The 18350-nt window shown below is 40.6% G+C and overlaps 1 protein-coding gene across 4 annotated transcripts in view; it reads left to right on the forward strand.

Moving 5' to 3' along the window:
- The window catches only part of LOC146437693 (bifunctional heparan sulfate N-deacetylase/N-sulfotransferase 3), a 229537-nt gene that overhangs the window by 167978 nt on the left and 43209 nt on the right, over positions 1-18350 (forward strand). For 2 of the 4 annotated variants that reach the window (XM_085057627.1, XM_085057628.1), the window contains exons 1-2: positions 4894-5066; positions 11509-12635. In XM_085057627.1, coding sequence (XP_084913753.1) covers positions 11655-12635 — 981 coding nt within the window. In that variant the 5' untranslated portion in view covers positions 4894-5066; positions 11509-11654. Of the gene's footprint in view, positions 1-4893; positions 5067-11508; positions 12636-18350 lie in introns of those variants that run through there. The other 2 variants (XM_085057629.1, XM_085057630.1) reach the window with 1 other exon arrangement.

An 18350-nucleotide genomic window follows, 5' to 3' on the forward strand; every position in this document is an offset into this window, starting at 1 on the left:
ATTCAAATTAATTCTAGCAGGAAAGAAAACAATTTCCCCTTTTTTTCTTTACCTGTTGGCTTGTGGGACAGATGACAACCTGATACATTTCCCTGGAGGCTAACATCTTGTGTTCCAGAGTACAGGCTTTCATTAAAAAATGATGGCTCGTGAGGAGATGTTCATATTCATGTGAACAGAGTGTAGGTGCTCATCTTCTCTAGTGCCTACAGACAGCTTGAAACACCCAGTGTGACAAACAAAATCCCAGAGCTGAAACAGTCAAAAGCAACATAAACATCAACGATGAGGATTTATTTGTGTTCTTGTTGGATTTGATCTCCCAGGACTATAAAAATCTGAGGTCACTGATCAGTAAGATGCTCTTAAGCCATCAAGGCCACTCTAGCATTGTGATGAGCAATGTGTGATGGTCACTCAAGGTCCATCTCAAAGTTAACTATGCTTTTTGCCCTCACTGCACACAGAATGGGTCTGCTTCACTCTGGTGATTTAAGAACTTCTTCTATTTTCCATCCTGAATTTCTGCACCATTTTTACCCAATTGTTATCATGCCAAAAATTTCTTTTTCTTAAAAACTTATTAGTTACCACTGCATATTTATGTCTCCCTCTCAGGTGTTGCACTGAGCATCACCTCTCAACCTTCACCTTGAGTATCATGGGACAGGCAGTGTATTCACCTGATCACAGGAACAGCACTTCTCACCACCTCTTCCACTTGGAATCACTTTCCCCAAACTTTAACCAGCCGTCCAAGTGGGGGGTGTACCTCAGCCATATGAAGTAGCATCAACACTTCCATATTTCCACCTCTTCTTTTCCTCTCCAAACACCACTTGCGGTATTTTCCAGACACATCACTTTGGCAGCTGACAGACATTCCCCAACTTTGACTGGTACCCACGTCCTTTCTCACCTCAGTGATTTCCAGCTGATGAGCTCGCAGTTTGGAGCAGACAGTTCTGTCATTGATCCTGCAGCGCTACCTTGCATGCTGAATAATCTCCCACTCCTGTGCAAACTGCTCTGGTTATTGCTCTTTCTTTGTTGCCACAGGGAAGTGGGGCTGTGCTTTGGGTGCTGTGTGTTCCAGGAGCACAGAAGGCAGGAGGGATTTATTGATACAGAACAAGGGCAAGGGTATGAGGAAGCTGAAGGCAGTGCTGAAGCATGCTGTTGTTGTAAAAAAAATATTAGCTAAATTACCCATGTTCTCCAGAGTTACTTCTGCTAAGGGAAAGATGAAATTATGATGATTTGTCCAGCTGACTGTGAATGACATTCTGCTTTGGGAAGTATTTGGACTATTGCTCAACTGACATGCTGGGTATAGCAGTTTAACATTTTCCCTCTTTGCAAATTACAAGACTGTTTTCGAACTTTTTCTTTGTTACTGGTGGAGAAAATGTATTGATTTTAGGGTAATTATGCAAGTTTTTCTAAGCCCTATTTTATAACATATCCTGAAATCAATTTTTAACAAAAGTTTTAATTACAGATTACTTTTTTTAAAAGGGCAAAGATGCTTTAGATTGTTGATTGTGCCTATAGAGACTTGGTTTCTTTTTAATTTTCTTCCATGCCCATTATCACTTTCCTATAGCCAATTTCAATATTGCAAAGGAGCTTTCACTCAAATTGACATACATTTTAAATGGCTCACTTAATACATACTGAATCTATGCTGCTCTTTTTTGCATATTTATTAACTTGGAACCTCTGAACCTGATATAACGGGAAGGAAGAGTCTTTTCTCTCTTCATTGCAACAGAAAATCTTCAGTCCTCCTCATTAATGGATGTGTCTTACATTTCACATGGCATGACTTGAGTGGTGGAGGGTGGGTTTGCAGCTTAGAAAAGACGCACCTAATGAATTCCTGAGCTTCTTGAATTCCAAAGCTGCCCATCTGATCATTGTACAAAGATGACAATTGTCTCGATACTCTAATTAACATGGAACAAAACATATTTATAACAACAGTTTATTGTAAGCCTGGAGATAAAACTGCCTTTCTGCTGCCAAGCAGTCAGCACCCACGGCATGTAATTAGCAACTTCCTTCCTCTGCTTTGAAAGATATTACTACAGTGTATGCAGATAGTGGGATTCTTTCAGCTAAGGTGTTGAAAATTGAATAGAAAGTACTGAAAATAAACAATAATTGTGTTTTCCATCTCAAGCTAGTGGCTTTTTAGGGAAAATCCATAAGCATGGCTGGCTTCCTGTATTTCTGTTTACTACAGAATAGTAATTTCACAAGTGAAGGGGTAATGTAATGACAATGCTGGGAAAATGTAGTTCAGTTGTAAACTTGAGCAGTGTTGGATTTTTTTTTCTCTGTGATAGCCTCTTAGCTGATTACATTTTGACCACAAGCATTCCTTGAATCTTAGGCCTCATTTTTTTCTCTTCATTACGTAGATTAAACTTGTAAAGAAAGCCTTTCCCAGTTTAACAAGTTCTCGATTCATGCAAAGAGCATTATAAATCTACAGTAAATTTGCCTTTCAACTAGCAACATTTGTAATAGCTTTAAAAAAGTCATAATGAAATGACTAATAACAGGAAATTGCTTTGATGCTCCTTGTTTTCAAATACCTGCCTCAAGTTAATGGCTTCTTGCAGAAAAATGCCAACAAAAATAATACAGATAAAAATTAGTGTTTGGTCAACAGATGTCTCTAAACTTTGAAATGGCAGGACTAGATAAAGTATTTATTTATTAATTGAAAACTGTTGCTGTTACAAGTGCTGCTCCAAACAATGACCTTTCCCTGGCTTACGGGATGATGCACAGTGTAATCAATCTGTCCATTGTATAGAGCAATTTGGGGTGGGAGTTGTAGTGATGATCACCATAACAAAAATACCGAAACTTTACCCAGGTTTCAGCGGGACCAAGAGTTCGTGTGCAGATGTGCAGATGTAGAACCATGCAATGGTTAGAACTGTTTCTTGCAGTTATAGCCTGAAAGTGGTAAGACCCTGAGATAAGATGGGATTCAGTTCATTTGAGAGAGATTGCTGATGATGCAGAAGGGGGTAGTACATATGACGACTTGAATTTGATAAAAATATGAATAGGAAAGAGAGCGTTCATGTGTAGAGACCAGCAGTAAGAAAAGCAGAAAGCTGAGGCCATGGTGCAGTCTAGCAGTTGTCTAGATGTGCCTCTATTTGCCTGCAGTTCAGTAGGTTTTCCTCCTCCCTAATTTCTTGTCTGCATTTACTATTCATTTTCCTATTTTTTGTGAGGTGCTGTATGCCAGGCAGAAATCTTGGCCAGAAGCGCAGTCAGTGGTGTCTTAAGATGTATTGCTCAAAGAATGGCTAAGACATCATCCCAGTTCACTCTGCAATGACAGCTCAAGAGAAAAAAAAACCAACCTGAAAAGTAGCACCAAGAAAGATGAAAGCTGTTAATATTCCTGCCAGCAGCGCTCGGTGCTGCAGCTGCTGACGTGCAGTGCTGCAGCCCTCAGCTGTGCGGTGTCTAGCACATCTCTGTGAGCAGCCGAGTGCTCCTGAGGACAAGCGCTCTCCCACACGCTGCTGTCCAGGTTGGCCACTGATAACTCAAAAACAGCTGCTCGGAGAGAAGGCTAGGAGGGAAACCGTGAGTTTGAGCTCACAGCTGAGAATTTCAGTCAGTTCTGGCTCACTTCACCCCATACTTCATAGCCTGTTGTAGGAAAAGTCCTTCGTAACAGAGTCCCCAAAACAAGACTGTATGAGGATACTCATCCCGTTGAGAAGCTTAATCTGGGAGAAAATCCCTTTCTGTACAATACTGAGAGGGCAACAGGGTTTCAGATGGACTCTCTATTCCTGGGATTAATAACCTCACACATTTGTGACAAGTTCTCTTTCCTACTCTTAAAACTAGCTCGTGGACCTTGCACTGTAGCTTAGAAGACAGTAAAATTTGGGGTATTGAGATTGTGTCATGAGAATAAAAGGGAGAAAAATAGAGGAAAGTAAATAACAGTATTCCTGAATTAAGAGCTGTAAATTCTCCTGATGTTTGGGAAAGCAACGTTCTGGTCACTGTAGCTTTTTTCCTTTAAGTTTTTGCCTTGAGTTAGTCCTAAAAAGGAAGGTTTGGACAGACAAGCCCCAGTGCTGGAGTTAACACGATGTATTGAGCTGTCAGCCATTAGGTGAGCTAACAATCACTGGGCAATAGTGTGAGGTAAATTAGCTAGATCAAGAGGGCACTTGTAAAATTTGTGAATTTTATTTCTCATTTGTGAAAGCTAATGCAGTTCAGACAGAGCATTGTAACTCTCTCACTTGCAGTAATGGAGCAGCCCCATCTCCAGAGTCAGAGGTGCAGGGTATCGGGAAAAATACAGTGGGACTGAGTGTGTTTAACATAGGGTTAGAAAATTCAAAAAAGAAAGGCAGCGAGGCTGGAAACGCATTAACCGGCATTCTCTAAAGATTTCAAGCGCACATGGTCTCTACAGAATGTATTTGAGCTCTCGGAGTTTGTCCTCAGACGGGCTCAGCAATCGGCCATCCCCACACCTGCACCACCGCGGGGCTCGGCGGGAGGGCGCGGCTGCAACCTCCCCTCAGCACGGCTGCAGCACCGGCTCGCGGAATTGGTTTCGGAGAAGCGAAAAAATCATTTTCAATCATATTTTATTGAAGACAGGGACTAAAATCCCACAACTGAGCGAGTCGCGGCCCTCGCTGGGGCAAGGGGATGGGGGGGCCGCAGGTGCCGTGAAGAGAGAGAGGAGGATCCGCGGGGCGCTGAGGGCGGTAGCAGCGCCCGGCCACAGGCACTCCGGGCCCGGCCGTGCCTCGGAGGCGGGCGGGCGATGCGGGAGGCGGTGCGGCGGAGCCCCCGCCCGCCCCTGCCGGCGAGCGCGGCTCCTCCTCCGGGAGGGCGCGGCGAGGCTGCCGGGCGCTGCTGCACCCCTGTTGGCAGCCCCGCCGCACCTCCGCGGCCGCCAGGTGCCGAGGGCTCTCCCGGAGGAGCCTCTGGAGCGTACAGACGGCGGCGGCACTGCGGGCACCGTGCGGGGACATGTCGGCGGAGCGCACCCGGAGGTAACGAGCGGGGCGGGCGGTGCCCGCGGGCTCGGCGGGGCGAAGCGCGCAGCTCGGCGCTCCCCTGGCCCGTGTGCCCGGCAAAGTTGTGCCCGAGCTGCCCGCGGGCTGCCGCTGCGCTGCGGGCACCGCCCGGGCCGGGAGCGCGGCGGGACGGGGCGGCCGCCCGGCGCTGAGGCTCCTGCTGCGGGGCGGCGTTTGCGGGCTTGTTCGCCGCTTTCCTTGGGCTTTGGGTTTGTTTTCCTTGTTTCCCGGCGCGCTCAGCATCTGCCTGGCGCGATCCCCGCAGCAGCCCTTCGGTGGCTGGGCTTCTCCCTTTCCCTCTCCTGGCGGAGTTGTTCTGCGCGACGCTGTTGCCCTCTAGTGTTTGCGGGAATTGGTTGTGGCTCTGCTGGGGAACAGAATCAGGCAGCGTAGTGCGGGAATTATTCCTAACTTCAGGTGGTTATAGCTGCTTGGATTCCCCGGATCCCACCAGAAGTCGGTATGTGTTGGTGCTCAGTTCGGCTGTCACGTGCAACCCTCGGGAAATGGCAGAAAACTTTTAGATTATACAGTTCGCTACTTGATGTGCTGGATAATTGCTATAGGTTTTGGTGTGGTGGGGGTTTCTCTTCTTAATAATTAGATGGTAACTGAAAGAAATGGGGTTTCTCCCACTGTCACCATCCCCAGTCAGGTCTCTCAGAAGGACTGGTGCTGAGCCTTATTAGCTCTTTACATTTGGCAGTTTTGGGAGGACAGAGAGGGAAGTGATGATATGGCATGGACCAGACAGTGTGCTGGACATTTATCTCAGAGACCTTGAGCAAATAATTTACTCTTTAGATAGTGATGTTTCTGCAGTTGCTGAAAAATAGCAGGGTTTATCTCATAAACATCTTGTGATGTCAAGAGCTTTGAGATGTTTTGATAGAAAGTATTGTATGAAGGTAAAGTAGTAATTTGAAGAGTAAACCAAACTTCTGTGTTCTCTATAAGTCTTCAAAACCTTCTTTTAAACTGTTTTTAAATACTGTATATTTAATCGTCATAAATATTCTTTAATGACAAAATGTAATGCATGAATTCTTGTCCTGTAAGGATCTCTAGTATTGCATTAAACAATGCACCATGGAGCGAAGGATATCAGGTACAATAGAAGGTACAATAGAAACAGAGAACTGCTTGCCCTAAGGACTTGAAAAAGAATTTCTGTCCACCAGAATTGGTGTTCTGTCTAAGCCATTCCTTTTTTTTTTTTTCTTTTTCGGCTGTGAGAGCATGTAAGCCCTTCAATATTCACACATTCCAGGTTTTGTTATGTGATACTAAAAGGTCCCAAAGACTTCCCTTGACAGATCATGTCTCATATCACCATCTTTACAAGTTAAAAATGTCTTTTTGATACTCAGTTGTGAGGTTCCATTCTCAGCCTGGATTTACTCATCTGAGCTGTTGCTGTTTGAATACTTTATTCAGTAAAATAATGTTGTAAGTAGGGGTACTCAGTATTTGGAGACTACTTTGTTGTTTTCATAATTGGTTTTAAAATCTGAGCACTGCTGTTCATCCCAGGTTTGGTTGTCTTCAGTTGCACTTTACTGCTTCCTACCGCATCATTTGTATATCCAAAAATTTCCATTTTAGTAATACTAATATGACTTCAGAATACTTCCTTAGAAGTCATAAGTGACTGTAGTGTAGTGACTGGCCAGAGCAGACCTTTATGTTCAAAGCAGTTAAGGAGCATACTAATCAGTGGAGATTTAAATCTCTATGGTAATATGCTGAACAATATGCCTCTTTTTTGTATGCTCTTCATTTAAAACTCATCCTTCATGTAATATATCACCAGCATGCCACTAGCTGTGCTAGTGTCCAGGTTGGTAAAGAACAGAATGAGAACATAGTGATGGGGATTATGAGAAGAAAAGAAAAATATTAAAAATATGTCCCCAGACAAATGTAATATGCCTGAATAATATTGATGATTCTTCAATCCAGAACTAGCTCTGTTACAGTAAGTCCTTATGAAAAGGATTTTTGTTATCCTTTTACAGTATGGCCTTTGTCTATAAGTATGACCCAACTTTACTGTGACCCTTGACTAGAAACAATAAACAGTTGCCCTGGCACAGGCCTGAGGTAAGATTAAACCAGATTCTTTTAATTTGGCTTTGGAAAAATTTGAGAACAATTTCTCATTTATTTATGGGTATTTTTGCTTAGCCCATTACTTTAATATTGGTAGCTTTTAACACAGCAGAAAAAAAGTTTCTTGTAGTTTTAAAAGTTGCATTGATACTCATGATTCTACTTCCATAGGTAATTTTTTTTTATTCTGTGCAGTCCTATAAGCCTGTGCAGGTACTTAGTTTCTTAACTATTTGCTCTTACTGGTTTCAGATCCCCTGTGAAGAACTTAGTAGGCTATGTTCCCAGCCAGTGTTGTCTTGTGGAAGAGTTTCCTTTAGGGTTATCAGGCTGAAATGTTTTATAGAAGCCAAGAATTCGGTCATTTATGCTTACCAATGAAACAGCAAACTGGAGAAAGCTGCAAGTGGTAGGAACTCACCAGGCTCCTTATGGTGTGCTTCAGGTCTTTGGGGTTCCTCACACTTTTTGTTCTTTTGTGAATTCTGCTTTATTAGTGAATTAAAAAAACACAAAAAAAGGAAGAAGCAGAACAAATTCTAAACCCCCCAAACCAATCGAAGCGGAAGATGTTTATTCAAATGCATGTATTTCATGCTGGTTGTCTGCAGATGCCTGTAACTGTGACTGCCCAGCAGTGCTGTTTAGAATGGTCGATCTTCTGCTTAATGAGGTGATACTTCTTTCCTGTACCAGCAAGATTTTCACATGAACTAGTCCTGGGCTGCAGAAATCACTTCTAAAGTAGACGAGAAGTACACTGAGCCTTGCTGTCTGTGTTCATAATAAAATGCAAAACTTGCTTCCATGACTCAGCTTTCTCTCAGCAAGATCTTCTCCTCCACAGTGAATCTGTAAGTTAAAAACCAAATTCTGAATATTCAAAGATGCTCATTTTCACCTTAAGGGAGAATTTTGATACCTCTTACTTTGAACAGCAGAGGTAAAAGGTTCTGGTCCGAATTTTAAGACAGTGGCATGAAAATGCAAAATAGGAGATCAAATGCAGGTTGTAGGAGATCAAATGCACGTTCTTTCAAAGCAATAAGGTTCTAGATAAATGAAAAAAAGCCAGGCAGATTTTATTGCTCCAGACCATGGAAAAATACCAAACAAATTATTTTATAGGTAAAATTTATTTTAACAGCACCTTTACAGAACTTTATATTCATATAATATCGGACACCTGTTTTCAGGTACTTTGAGGTACAGGTGGAATCATATCCTCTGTCACTGAACTCTACATGACTGTGTTGAAGTCAAAGAGCTGAGACTGCTTATGTTATTGATGGGTCTTTTTCATGTTTTTTTCGTTGAAACAATACTAACAAGCTTGAACTCTTGTGAAGACTTTCTAGATTATTTTGGGGTTTTCTTCAAGCCTTTTTCTTATGCTTGGATTTTTTTATTGATGTTCAGGCTATTCTCCTGTCTATGGTAAAGTATTGTATTCTTTTGTCGTGAAAGTAAGACTCCACAAGTACTGTCCTCTTCTGAAATAGCTGCTTCTCACAGCTTGCTCACTGTAGGTTCAGTCAGAATGATACTTTTTGTCTGGTTTAACTGTAGGAAGTGATAGCAAGCAAGGACCATTTTGCCTTGAAGCCATGTCTAAGGGTGTGATAAAGGTCAGTCATGGTCTCACAGTGTGTTGTATGTGGCACACCCTGAAGATGTCTCTGCCAGGGTGGTTGCATTATGAATTATTTTAGCATGGTGCTATAATACAGCACTAGAATATCCATCAAGTACTGTTGCTCAGAGGAAAATGCTGCTGTCCCTCAAGGAAAGCAAGTGTACTTGTTAAGGCTTTGAGGCTGCTTTGGTATAGTAAAATGCGTGTTTTCTATGAGTTTTTTCTTTTCCTCTGTCTTCTTTTGAACTCCTGCCATGCAAACCAGTCCTTAAGCAAGTGAAAATTACATAAGCATCAAGCTGATACAAGAGAGTGTGCATTTAAAACTTGTGCCATGCTCTGTTCCATCCCACTTCCTTGCTGTCTTCAGCAGGGAGTGTGCCAAGTCTGGCTGTGTCCTGCTGCATCTCAGAGAATTCCTCATTCCTCACAGTCAAACCTCACATCTGTCTTGGCAGTTCCAGCCACTCCCCTTTACAGCTGCACTCCGTAGCCCCAGGATGTACCTGCACTTAGGAGCTAAGGATACAGTCACAGGGCTTTTCTTGAAGAAAACAGGTTTCTGGGCTGGCTCCAGATTTGTGTGTCCATGGAATGGCATTAGGAACCGTGTCCTTGCTGCAAATGTTCTTGGCTTGCAGCCCCTTTGTAATGCCCAGTTCAAACAACTCTGTCTAATCAGCTCTTCCTTGCTAGGATCTTAGGTCAATGTTAGTTCTAATTTTTTCCATATCTAGACCAGCCCTGTCTGTGGTTACTGAAGAGAAGTAGGTGTATGTAAAGCTTTTCTACAGAATGCAGTCAGTGTTAATTTTAGCCACTAAAATTATGTGTTTTCTTGGCATTCAGGCAGCTCAATTGGAAATGCAAAATGAAGAGAACCCTTCATGTGTGTAATGAAACATCATCTGTCTGGAAACATCTCTCTGGTGTTACTCATTCAGGATGGAGGTTCTTTTTGTCACTTGACTTGTAACCATATTAAATATCTCTGTTACAACATCCAAACTGATATTCTTGAAGATAGTGTGGCAAGGATGGGACATTTCAATGCTTAAGAATGTTCTTTGAGCTCTTCTTAAGGTATTTTTATATTGTTGTTTGGTCTTTGTGTATTCTTCAATTTCTTTTCAGATAGAAACCGGGAAGCTGGGATTATACTATTCTAATCTAACACTGATTGGTGAGCCTGTATACCTGGGTGAAAGGCAGGTCTGCCTAAAAGCTATGAGCAGGTCTTTGTGTAGCTGCAGGTAAGGTTCAAGGCTGGCTCTAAGCCCTTCCGGAAGAGAAGGGGTTAATAAACAGGTACCTGTGCATAGAAGGTGAGGAGAGTAGAATCTATCCAGACGGCAGGAATCTTGCTGTGAATTTTAACTATAAGTGAGACAGCTCACGTTCGCTTGCTCTTCATGCTGAATTTTGCATTTTTGATGAATAAGATGCCTTGTCGTTTTTTTCCCCTTATCTGATTTTTTGGTAATTTATTTTTACTTTATGCTCATCGTGGCACTAAGAAGATCTGTCTTTCGTATTTAATTAAATTTGTTGGACATTACATAGGTACTGTTAAGTACATGTATTTTTTAGGTTTTTGAAAAGCCTGGAATAAAAGACCAATTTGCTTACAATGTAGGATTAAAAAAAAACCAACCAGGAATAGAAGTATTAAGCTCTCAGTTGGGAAATGACCGTATTAATGCCACACATGTATCTTATCCTTATCCCACTTCCAAGCGGGCCTAGATGTATACTACACTGAAGTTACAATTGCATGTTCTAGATCTTCACACACTTAATATTTTTCAAAATCTGCTTGGAATCTTCGCTTATGACTTATGATCATTATTTTATGCTTGTCACACTGTCCAGTTGTTTTACTAGGGAGTCTTGACAGCAGTTGTACTTCTGCCTTGAAAAATTACCCTTTCCTTAAGTACAGGATAGAGCATGAGTATATCCTTAGGTGATCTGCCTGTTAAGTTTAGCTTTTGATTTATTACTTTCATTTCTCAAATTTAAGAGCTTGATTATTTTATGGTTTTTATTGTGCAAAGAAATGCAAAGTGCTTCTAACAATTTGCAAAACTACGCAGTCCAGTAAAATGCTTTGTTTTCCTCTTATGTTGCAGGAAGTTTTGTTTTAAAAATACTCGTACAACAGATGTAATGTAGAGTATTTCAGTATATGTTTATACAACAGTTAAAATGTACATGCTTTGCTGTGAACTTCTTGGTTCTTTGAAAAACTAATGCAAGATAGAATTTTTTTAATCATGTTTCCCCAGCTTTTTAGGGACACAAGGAAGAAGTTGATCCATTTTCTTCAATATTTGGGTTGTCAGCACTTGTTTATTTGGAATAAACTTTTGAGTAAAAATAATTTCTAAAACACAGTAAATTTTTTGCTTTTATGTCTTGCTTTTCAGTGCCTCTGGTGTGTACCCTACTTTGTTTGATCATCTGAGTTGAGGAGCCTGTGAGATTTAGAGACCTTCAAATGCACATGGCAACTTGTGGGAGCAGGAAGAAATATAATATTGCAAAATTTTGAGCTGTTGGTCCCCAGACCTCTGGCTCGCAGTGATTTCTTTGTTCCCCCTTAGTTTAGGCAGATGATACTTCCCAAGGTGATGCCTCAATTAAATCTCTGATTTTCTTTTCTCCTAGACTATACCTTCGGTAAAGCTCTATGGAAGATAGATGTGTGTGCTGCAATGGTGACATAAATATTTCACAGGACTGGAACAAGTTGTTGAAAATCTGCATTTGTTTTTCATGCTGCTGTTGAGAGCTATCTAAGGCAAGTAAACAACATGAGTTTTATCCTGAAACTTCACAGACATTTTCAAAGAACAGTAATTTTGCTGGCCACTTTTTGTATGGTGAGCATAGTTATTTCTGCCTACTACTTGTACAATGGCTACAAACAGGAAAATGAACTTCCTGAAACCTCTTCAGAAGTGGAATGTGGTGATCCTCAACTGTTGCCATACAAGCTGATGGAGATGAAGACCACGAAGCCTTTTGATCCCCTGAGAACAGACCTTGTAGTGCTGGTGTTTGTGGAAAGCCAGTACTCCACGTTAGGCCAAGATATAATAACCATTTTGGAATCTAGCAGGTTTCAGTTTCACATTGAGATTGCATCTGGGAAAGGTGACCTCCCAGTGCTTATAGACAAAAATAAAGGCAAATATGCTCTCATAGTATATGAAAATATTCTAAAGTATGTGAATATGGACTCTTGGAACAGAGGCCTTCTAGATAAGTACTGTATAGAATATGGTGTAGGTGTGATTGGATTTCACAAAGGCAGTGAGAACAGCTTGCAGAGCTTTCAGTTGAAGGGTTTTCCTTTCCACGTCTACAGCAATCTGGGTATTAAGGACTGTTGCATTAACCCTCATTCCCCACTGCTCCGTGTGACTAAATCTTCTAAGCTTGAGAAAGAGCCCTTGCTTGGAAATGACTGGGCTGTTTTCCAGATTAATCACACAACTTATCAACCAGTGATATTTGCAAAAGTAAAGACACCAGAAAACCTTTCTCCACCTGCTGCTCTAAGTGCTCTCTATGCCACGGTAATTCATGACCTGGGGCTCCACGATGGGATTCAACGAGTCCTTTTCAGCAATAACTTGAATTTTTGGCTGCACAAGCTGATTTTCATAGATGCCATCTCTTTCCTCTCTGGAAAGAAGCTCACACTGTCCTTGGATAGGTACATTCTGGTTGACATAGATGATATCTTCGTTGGGAAGGAGGGAACAAGGATGAACACCAACGATGTACAGGTAAAGTATGTGCACAAATTAATGGTCTTTACAGCAAAGTGATTTTTATATCTTAAAGTGAATAGTTGTTCATAGTTGGAACTTCAGGGCTGGACCCAGGAGCTGTTCATATTTAGTGTGCTTGTAGTGAGTCTTACAAGCAGGAGGTAAATGTGGTGAACAATAGGAAATGGTCAGCATAAATTTTGAAGAGTGGATTAGCTTACTGGCTGTTTGAAATAAGTTTGGATGTCAGGAGTTGCTTGCAGCGTTTCGCCTCTCTCATCTGTGTTTTACGACACTTGCTTGTGAGGAAGGTTTGTATTAATATTGGTCTTAAAAGCTCATTCTGTGACTAAATGACTTGACAATTTCCATTTTACTGTTTGTAGTTGTACATTCCTGAAGGTCCTTTTCCCACTCTGTTGTGCTGTTCAAGTGAGGTGATAGTTGTGGGTCAGTAGCAGTAACCTCTTAACGTTATTTCTTCCTTTAAACGTTTCTTCCTTGCTTCTTGTGAAGAGTGTTGGCCCAGAGCAGGTAGTTGGAGGTCACCTTTCTCAGCTTGGTCTAGAAGCTACAAATCTTTAACATGCTGATTGTTGCCCTATTTGTGCTAAAAATAAGGGAGGATGTTTCCTTAGAACTTTGTTAATGGAAAGAGGAACTGGAAGAAGGAAAGACAAGGACAGCACTGCATGCAGTGGCTTTTTTTTGTTTCATTTTTAACCAAGTTTTTGGTTTTTTCAATGTAAATGTATTTGTCAAGATACAGCAACTCTGCATACAGTGCTTCCTTAAACAAAAGGCTTGACCCTGCACTTCAACTTTAATTTGCTTTAAAATTGCAGTATACACTCTTCTCCACAACATTCTCTGCACATGCAGTTATAAGTGAGATTTACCTCCTTGTTAAGTAGGTGTTTTCCTTAGGCAGACAAATTGCATGGGAGAGAGCAGAAATTAAGGTGAAACTCAATAAATGGTTTTCCTGTGGAGAGCACGATGACAGTGTTTGAGTTAGGTAAGTGAGCATGATTGGAGAATCTCCTAAATGTGACCTCAGATGGCAGGAAAGAAGTAAGATCTGACCAAAATCAGTGACAGAACTTGTGTTGTACTGCAGAAGCAGCAGATTTTGGTAACAAAGTGAGTAAAATAAAGCCTGAAGAAATCCATCGTTATGTTGTGCAGTAGCAGTATGAGATGTATTTTGTTTTGTTTTGTATTGTTTCTCTTAGCAAGTGACACCTTAGGATTGTCATTTTAAAATAAGTTAGGATATTTAATTGCCAGAGTTATGTACCAGAAACAGGAGACTTTTGAAGCAAATTTGATTACAGCGTATACAGAAGGATAAACCGTATTGTTCTGGTAACATAATTTGCAATATGTCAGAAAGTAATCTTCCCAAAATAAAACTGTCATATTAAATAGAAGTAATATCAACGTGGAAATAACTTTTAAGTAGGATAATTTCATTTATACAGAACTGCGTTCTGAAACAATGGAATGTGAAAAAAGTGTTCCCTTCTGATTCTTCCTCTACTTATAGTTAAAATGTTGTATTAAACATGTTGTTAGGGCTGTCAAATGCAATGCATCTTCATTACTATTAATATCAAAGGAGTTATCCTCTGTGGCACAATGACATGTGGAAGGAACGAAACAAAATCAATTTGCAGTAGTTGGAAATACGTTATTGTAAAGTGTATTTGCAGATAAATGACATCTCATTAAACAGGAGTTTTACTGAGTTCTGCTGCAGTGCATGTGGCAGAGGATTGGGTGCTGCAAGCATGAAGAGAGGTTGCTAAATGTAGACTTTGTATAATTTCAGTACTCAAGATTAGCTCATTTCTGCTAAGCCTATATTTTAAACACTGGCAATATAGAATTGAGGAGGATGCCCTTCCTGTGGTTTGATTTTGTTTGACATGTCTCCTAGTTAATACTTTTTGGACGTACTCACGTCTGGTAGGGCTGTGAACTAGGAGAAAGGTGAACATTTCTACCCATACTCTGTTAATGCAAATCAATCTAAAACTTTTTAAGTAATCACCCAACATCCCAAGGACCTCTAGGATTGGTTCTGACTGCTCTGTGGATAGGACAGAGATCAGAAACTGTAGGGTTAATGCAGGATCAGTGGCAAAAATCAGGTGGTCATCTGGTCCAAACCCCCTGCTCAAGTTGAGCCACATCCAGCTGCCTTTTGACTGTCTCCAAGGAGAGAGATCCTGACTACATGTAAGGTAATGTTTCCAAAGGAATTTTTTCTTTAGATACCTGAATTAGATTTGCAAAGTGGCCAGAATAGTTAATATTTGGAAGCTTAACCCATTAAGGCTTAACTTCCCTCCCCTTTAAAGTATGTGAATTGGAGCTGAGCACTTAGAAAATTTTCTTTTATAAGGTTTGGTGGTAATTTTTTATCAGTATTCTATATTGACCTCAGAAGAGGTCAAATTAAAAGCAGACCCTCTAAAATGAATGTCTTCTATACCTCTTAAGAGGAGGCGAAGTGGTGGTACTTCAGCTTGAGTACCTATGGTGTCAGGAACACAAGTGTAAAGAGCCCTTCTGAAAATCTCTTAGAAACATAGTTTATTAGCCTAAATCCTCTTGTAAATGCTTTGTTTTGTTAAACAACAAATGAAGCTTATTCTAGTTTCACCACAGCTTCTTCAATTAAAAAAAGGACCTAAACTACTTGAAACAGTGATTCAGATTTTTAGAGTACCTGACTGCTACAGATTTGCCTGTCTCTGTGTAACATCTGGGCTGATAGAACATAGTTCTTTGATGTAACATACTGAGTAGCTGTCACTGTGCATGAACAATAACCATCCATCTTCATATTTATTTACTTTATCTTCCTCTGGTATAATAGAAATAATGGAAGAGAATGTTTCTATGCTCTAATTTCCTCCTACTTTGAAAATAAGCTTGGTAATAACTTATCATTCATTTTTCAATAAGTTTTTTTTCTCTCCTATTGTCTGTCAGGCAGGAGGGACCATTATGCTGTGACAGCATTATATTTTATTTTCCTTGTGTCTTTTAGAAAGACTTAAGAGTCTGTGCAGTGCAAATAATTCATTTAAATGGACATAGAGAGAATAATCTATCTAGATATCCACAGAGCAAGTTTATCTTAATAGACCATGATTGTCCTGGCTGACAGTCTACTAATTTAATATCTCTTTTTGTTACAGTTACTCTTTGTGAAATTTTTATTGCTGTAAAGCAGTGAGATTTTTCAAGGGAGAAGCAGTTGATAAAAGAGGGGAAATTAAATGTGGGGTTTTTTTCCTGATGACAGTTTGTTCAGTGCTGATGATCTGAGCAGTAAGCTGGTCTACCTTTCCCTTCATTTCCCCAATACATGCACTTTCTGTAGTTCCTTGAGAGTTAATCACATTTTCCAAATTAAAAATTAGAACTGTGCCAAATGATTTTTTCCTAATAATTAGCTGTGTGAGCTCCTCTTGACTGCCTGGTCCTCTGTGTGCTTTTCAAAAGAGACTTTGAATTGGAGTTAGGATGGGGAGCTCGCTCTTCAGGTAAGCCTAACCTTTTTCTACGCCTGTAATTATTCTTTTAAAATTGCCAAGGAAAAGGCTTCATATTGACTGTATCCATTATTGGAGGGGGATGATAGATCTTTTTGATCACCCTATTTTGGGAGTGCTTGGGCAGTGCATCTGTTAGTGTATATGTGCATTGCAATATGTGGGCAATGCAAGACTCAGTCTGCAGTCTTCCAGCAAGAAGAACAACAGCTTGTTCTTGTTCTTGGAGAGCAAGAGCTGCACTCTTTTTGTATCTTCTGTGCCAAACGTCATTCTGATAATGGAGAGGGATTAGCCAAAAGGAATAAATTCGCGGCACTTCAGTCTCCATCACTCACAGAATCTCTCATCTTGCCTGGATTTTGAGGTTTATAAGGCAGACACCTCTAATGGAGCTACTTCTCTGACTTCCCGCAGTAGACATAAACATAGAAAAACAGCTCATCTTCAGGGAGGCACTGGTTCAGTGAATTGCACCTTAAAAGTATGTAGTTGTTGTTCATAAATTGTTTCCAGAGTGACTAAGATAAAATATAAACATTTGTCTTAGGTCATATTAATACTCTTCCACATTCCATAGCCAGTGCTGTCACTTTTTTGTTACTTCCTTAGTGCATTGGTGGCCTAACCTTTTGTGTAATATAGTTCTGTTTAATCACAGATTTCCCCCTAAGAGCTAGTTGTTTATTCCCTATGTTAAATTCATCAACATTAGTCAGCACTGCTTAAATTATTACAGTTGTTTAAAACCCATTAAGTGTCTTTTCACCCTGTGCAGCATACATGGAAAGAAGGCAGAAGTTCCCAAGGCAAAGACCACTTGGCTATAAATTTTAAAAACACAATCATGTGGCTTTTCAGCTGTTCTTGCAAAGGAATGACCTAAATGTTTGCCTCAGAAGAGAACCTTATGTATATTTTGTGTTAAGGAAGAAGGGCTAAAAGGTGCAGAAAGCCTGAACTGTCAAGACAAAGGATCATCCCTGTCACAGGAGGAAGTCTAACTTTCTAAGTTAATTGCTTCTTTATCTGTAGGATCACGTAGAAGGTTATCAGAAAAGAAATTACAGATGTGTCATCAAAAGTGTCAGCTGCAGAGCCACCAGAGATAGTCCTGGCTGTTGGGTTGCACTGAGCCATAAATCTTTCCTTTGGAGAGGTTCAAAAGATCTTTTTAATCATCTTTAAATTACATTAGAAGTTAATGATTAAGAACTTTTGTTCTGCTAAATCATACTGCGTTCCCAGCCTGTTAGCCATAGTACTTGTCTATCGTTGTGGAATGTGTCAGCTGTGTGTGTACACACATTCTTTCTTAATTTGACCTGAAGCTCCTAAGGTATTTCATATTGACTTGTGGGAGATAGCAAGTAAAAAGTGCATTGTGTTTTTCAGAATGCTTTCAGAAGTGTCAAGGAAAAGGAGTATTACTGACTGGGGTGTCCTGTAGCTGTCTGATGCCCTAGGAGGACTGTTTGACTTGAGCATATTGTTTCAACTGTAGTAGTGTGGCATATAGCACACTGTGAGACAGTAGCGAATTAGATTTCAGGACTAAAATACAGCTTTAAAGCAAGTGATAAAAATTGTCTTATGTATTTTATGAGCTGCCACCGGCATATAGTACATTCTACCAGTCAGCCACCATAACATCTTAACTTCTGAAAGCAATTTGGCTTATGTACCAACTTGAATGAATTGTAATCTGGTAAGATTAATACAGCTGCTGCTCAGTAGTGCCTGGCTTGTTTTGTTAAAATCATACTGATATTTGAATTGAAAAGCAGGATAACAATCCTCTCCCAGAGCAGGGGGACTGCAGAGGGGTCTCAGGGATGAAGGAGAGCTGGCTCTGCTTTGGGTGTGACACTTCTGGGGCTGCCAGAGCAATGCTAGGAATGCCACCTGTGCTTCCTCCTCCTGTTGTGCACCTGTGTGAGCTGGACACCAACAAATCCCACGGAATAAGCTTGGTGCTAAGTTTCGTTTAGCAGCTAATCCATGTTGGATGATGACAAAAACCGTGCATGGTAACTGTGTCTGGTATTGCAACCTTCGTTCCTGTAAATTCAGTGGTTGCCTTAGTTCTGCTTTTGCTGAAATTCTTGTTTGTTTTGTCAGGTATTTTAGATTTGGTTTTCTTGCAAAAATTAATTTTTGG

Source organism: Lichenostomus cassidix, chromosome 4 (assembly GCF_008360975.1).
Source record: "Lichenostomus cassidix isolate B80296 chromosome 4, HeHo_3.0, whole genome shotgun sequence".
NCBI lineage: Eukaryota > Metazoa > Chordata > Aves > Passeriformes > Meliphagidae > Lichenostomus > Lichenostomus cassidix.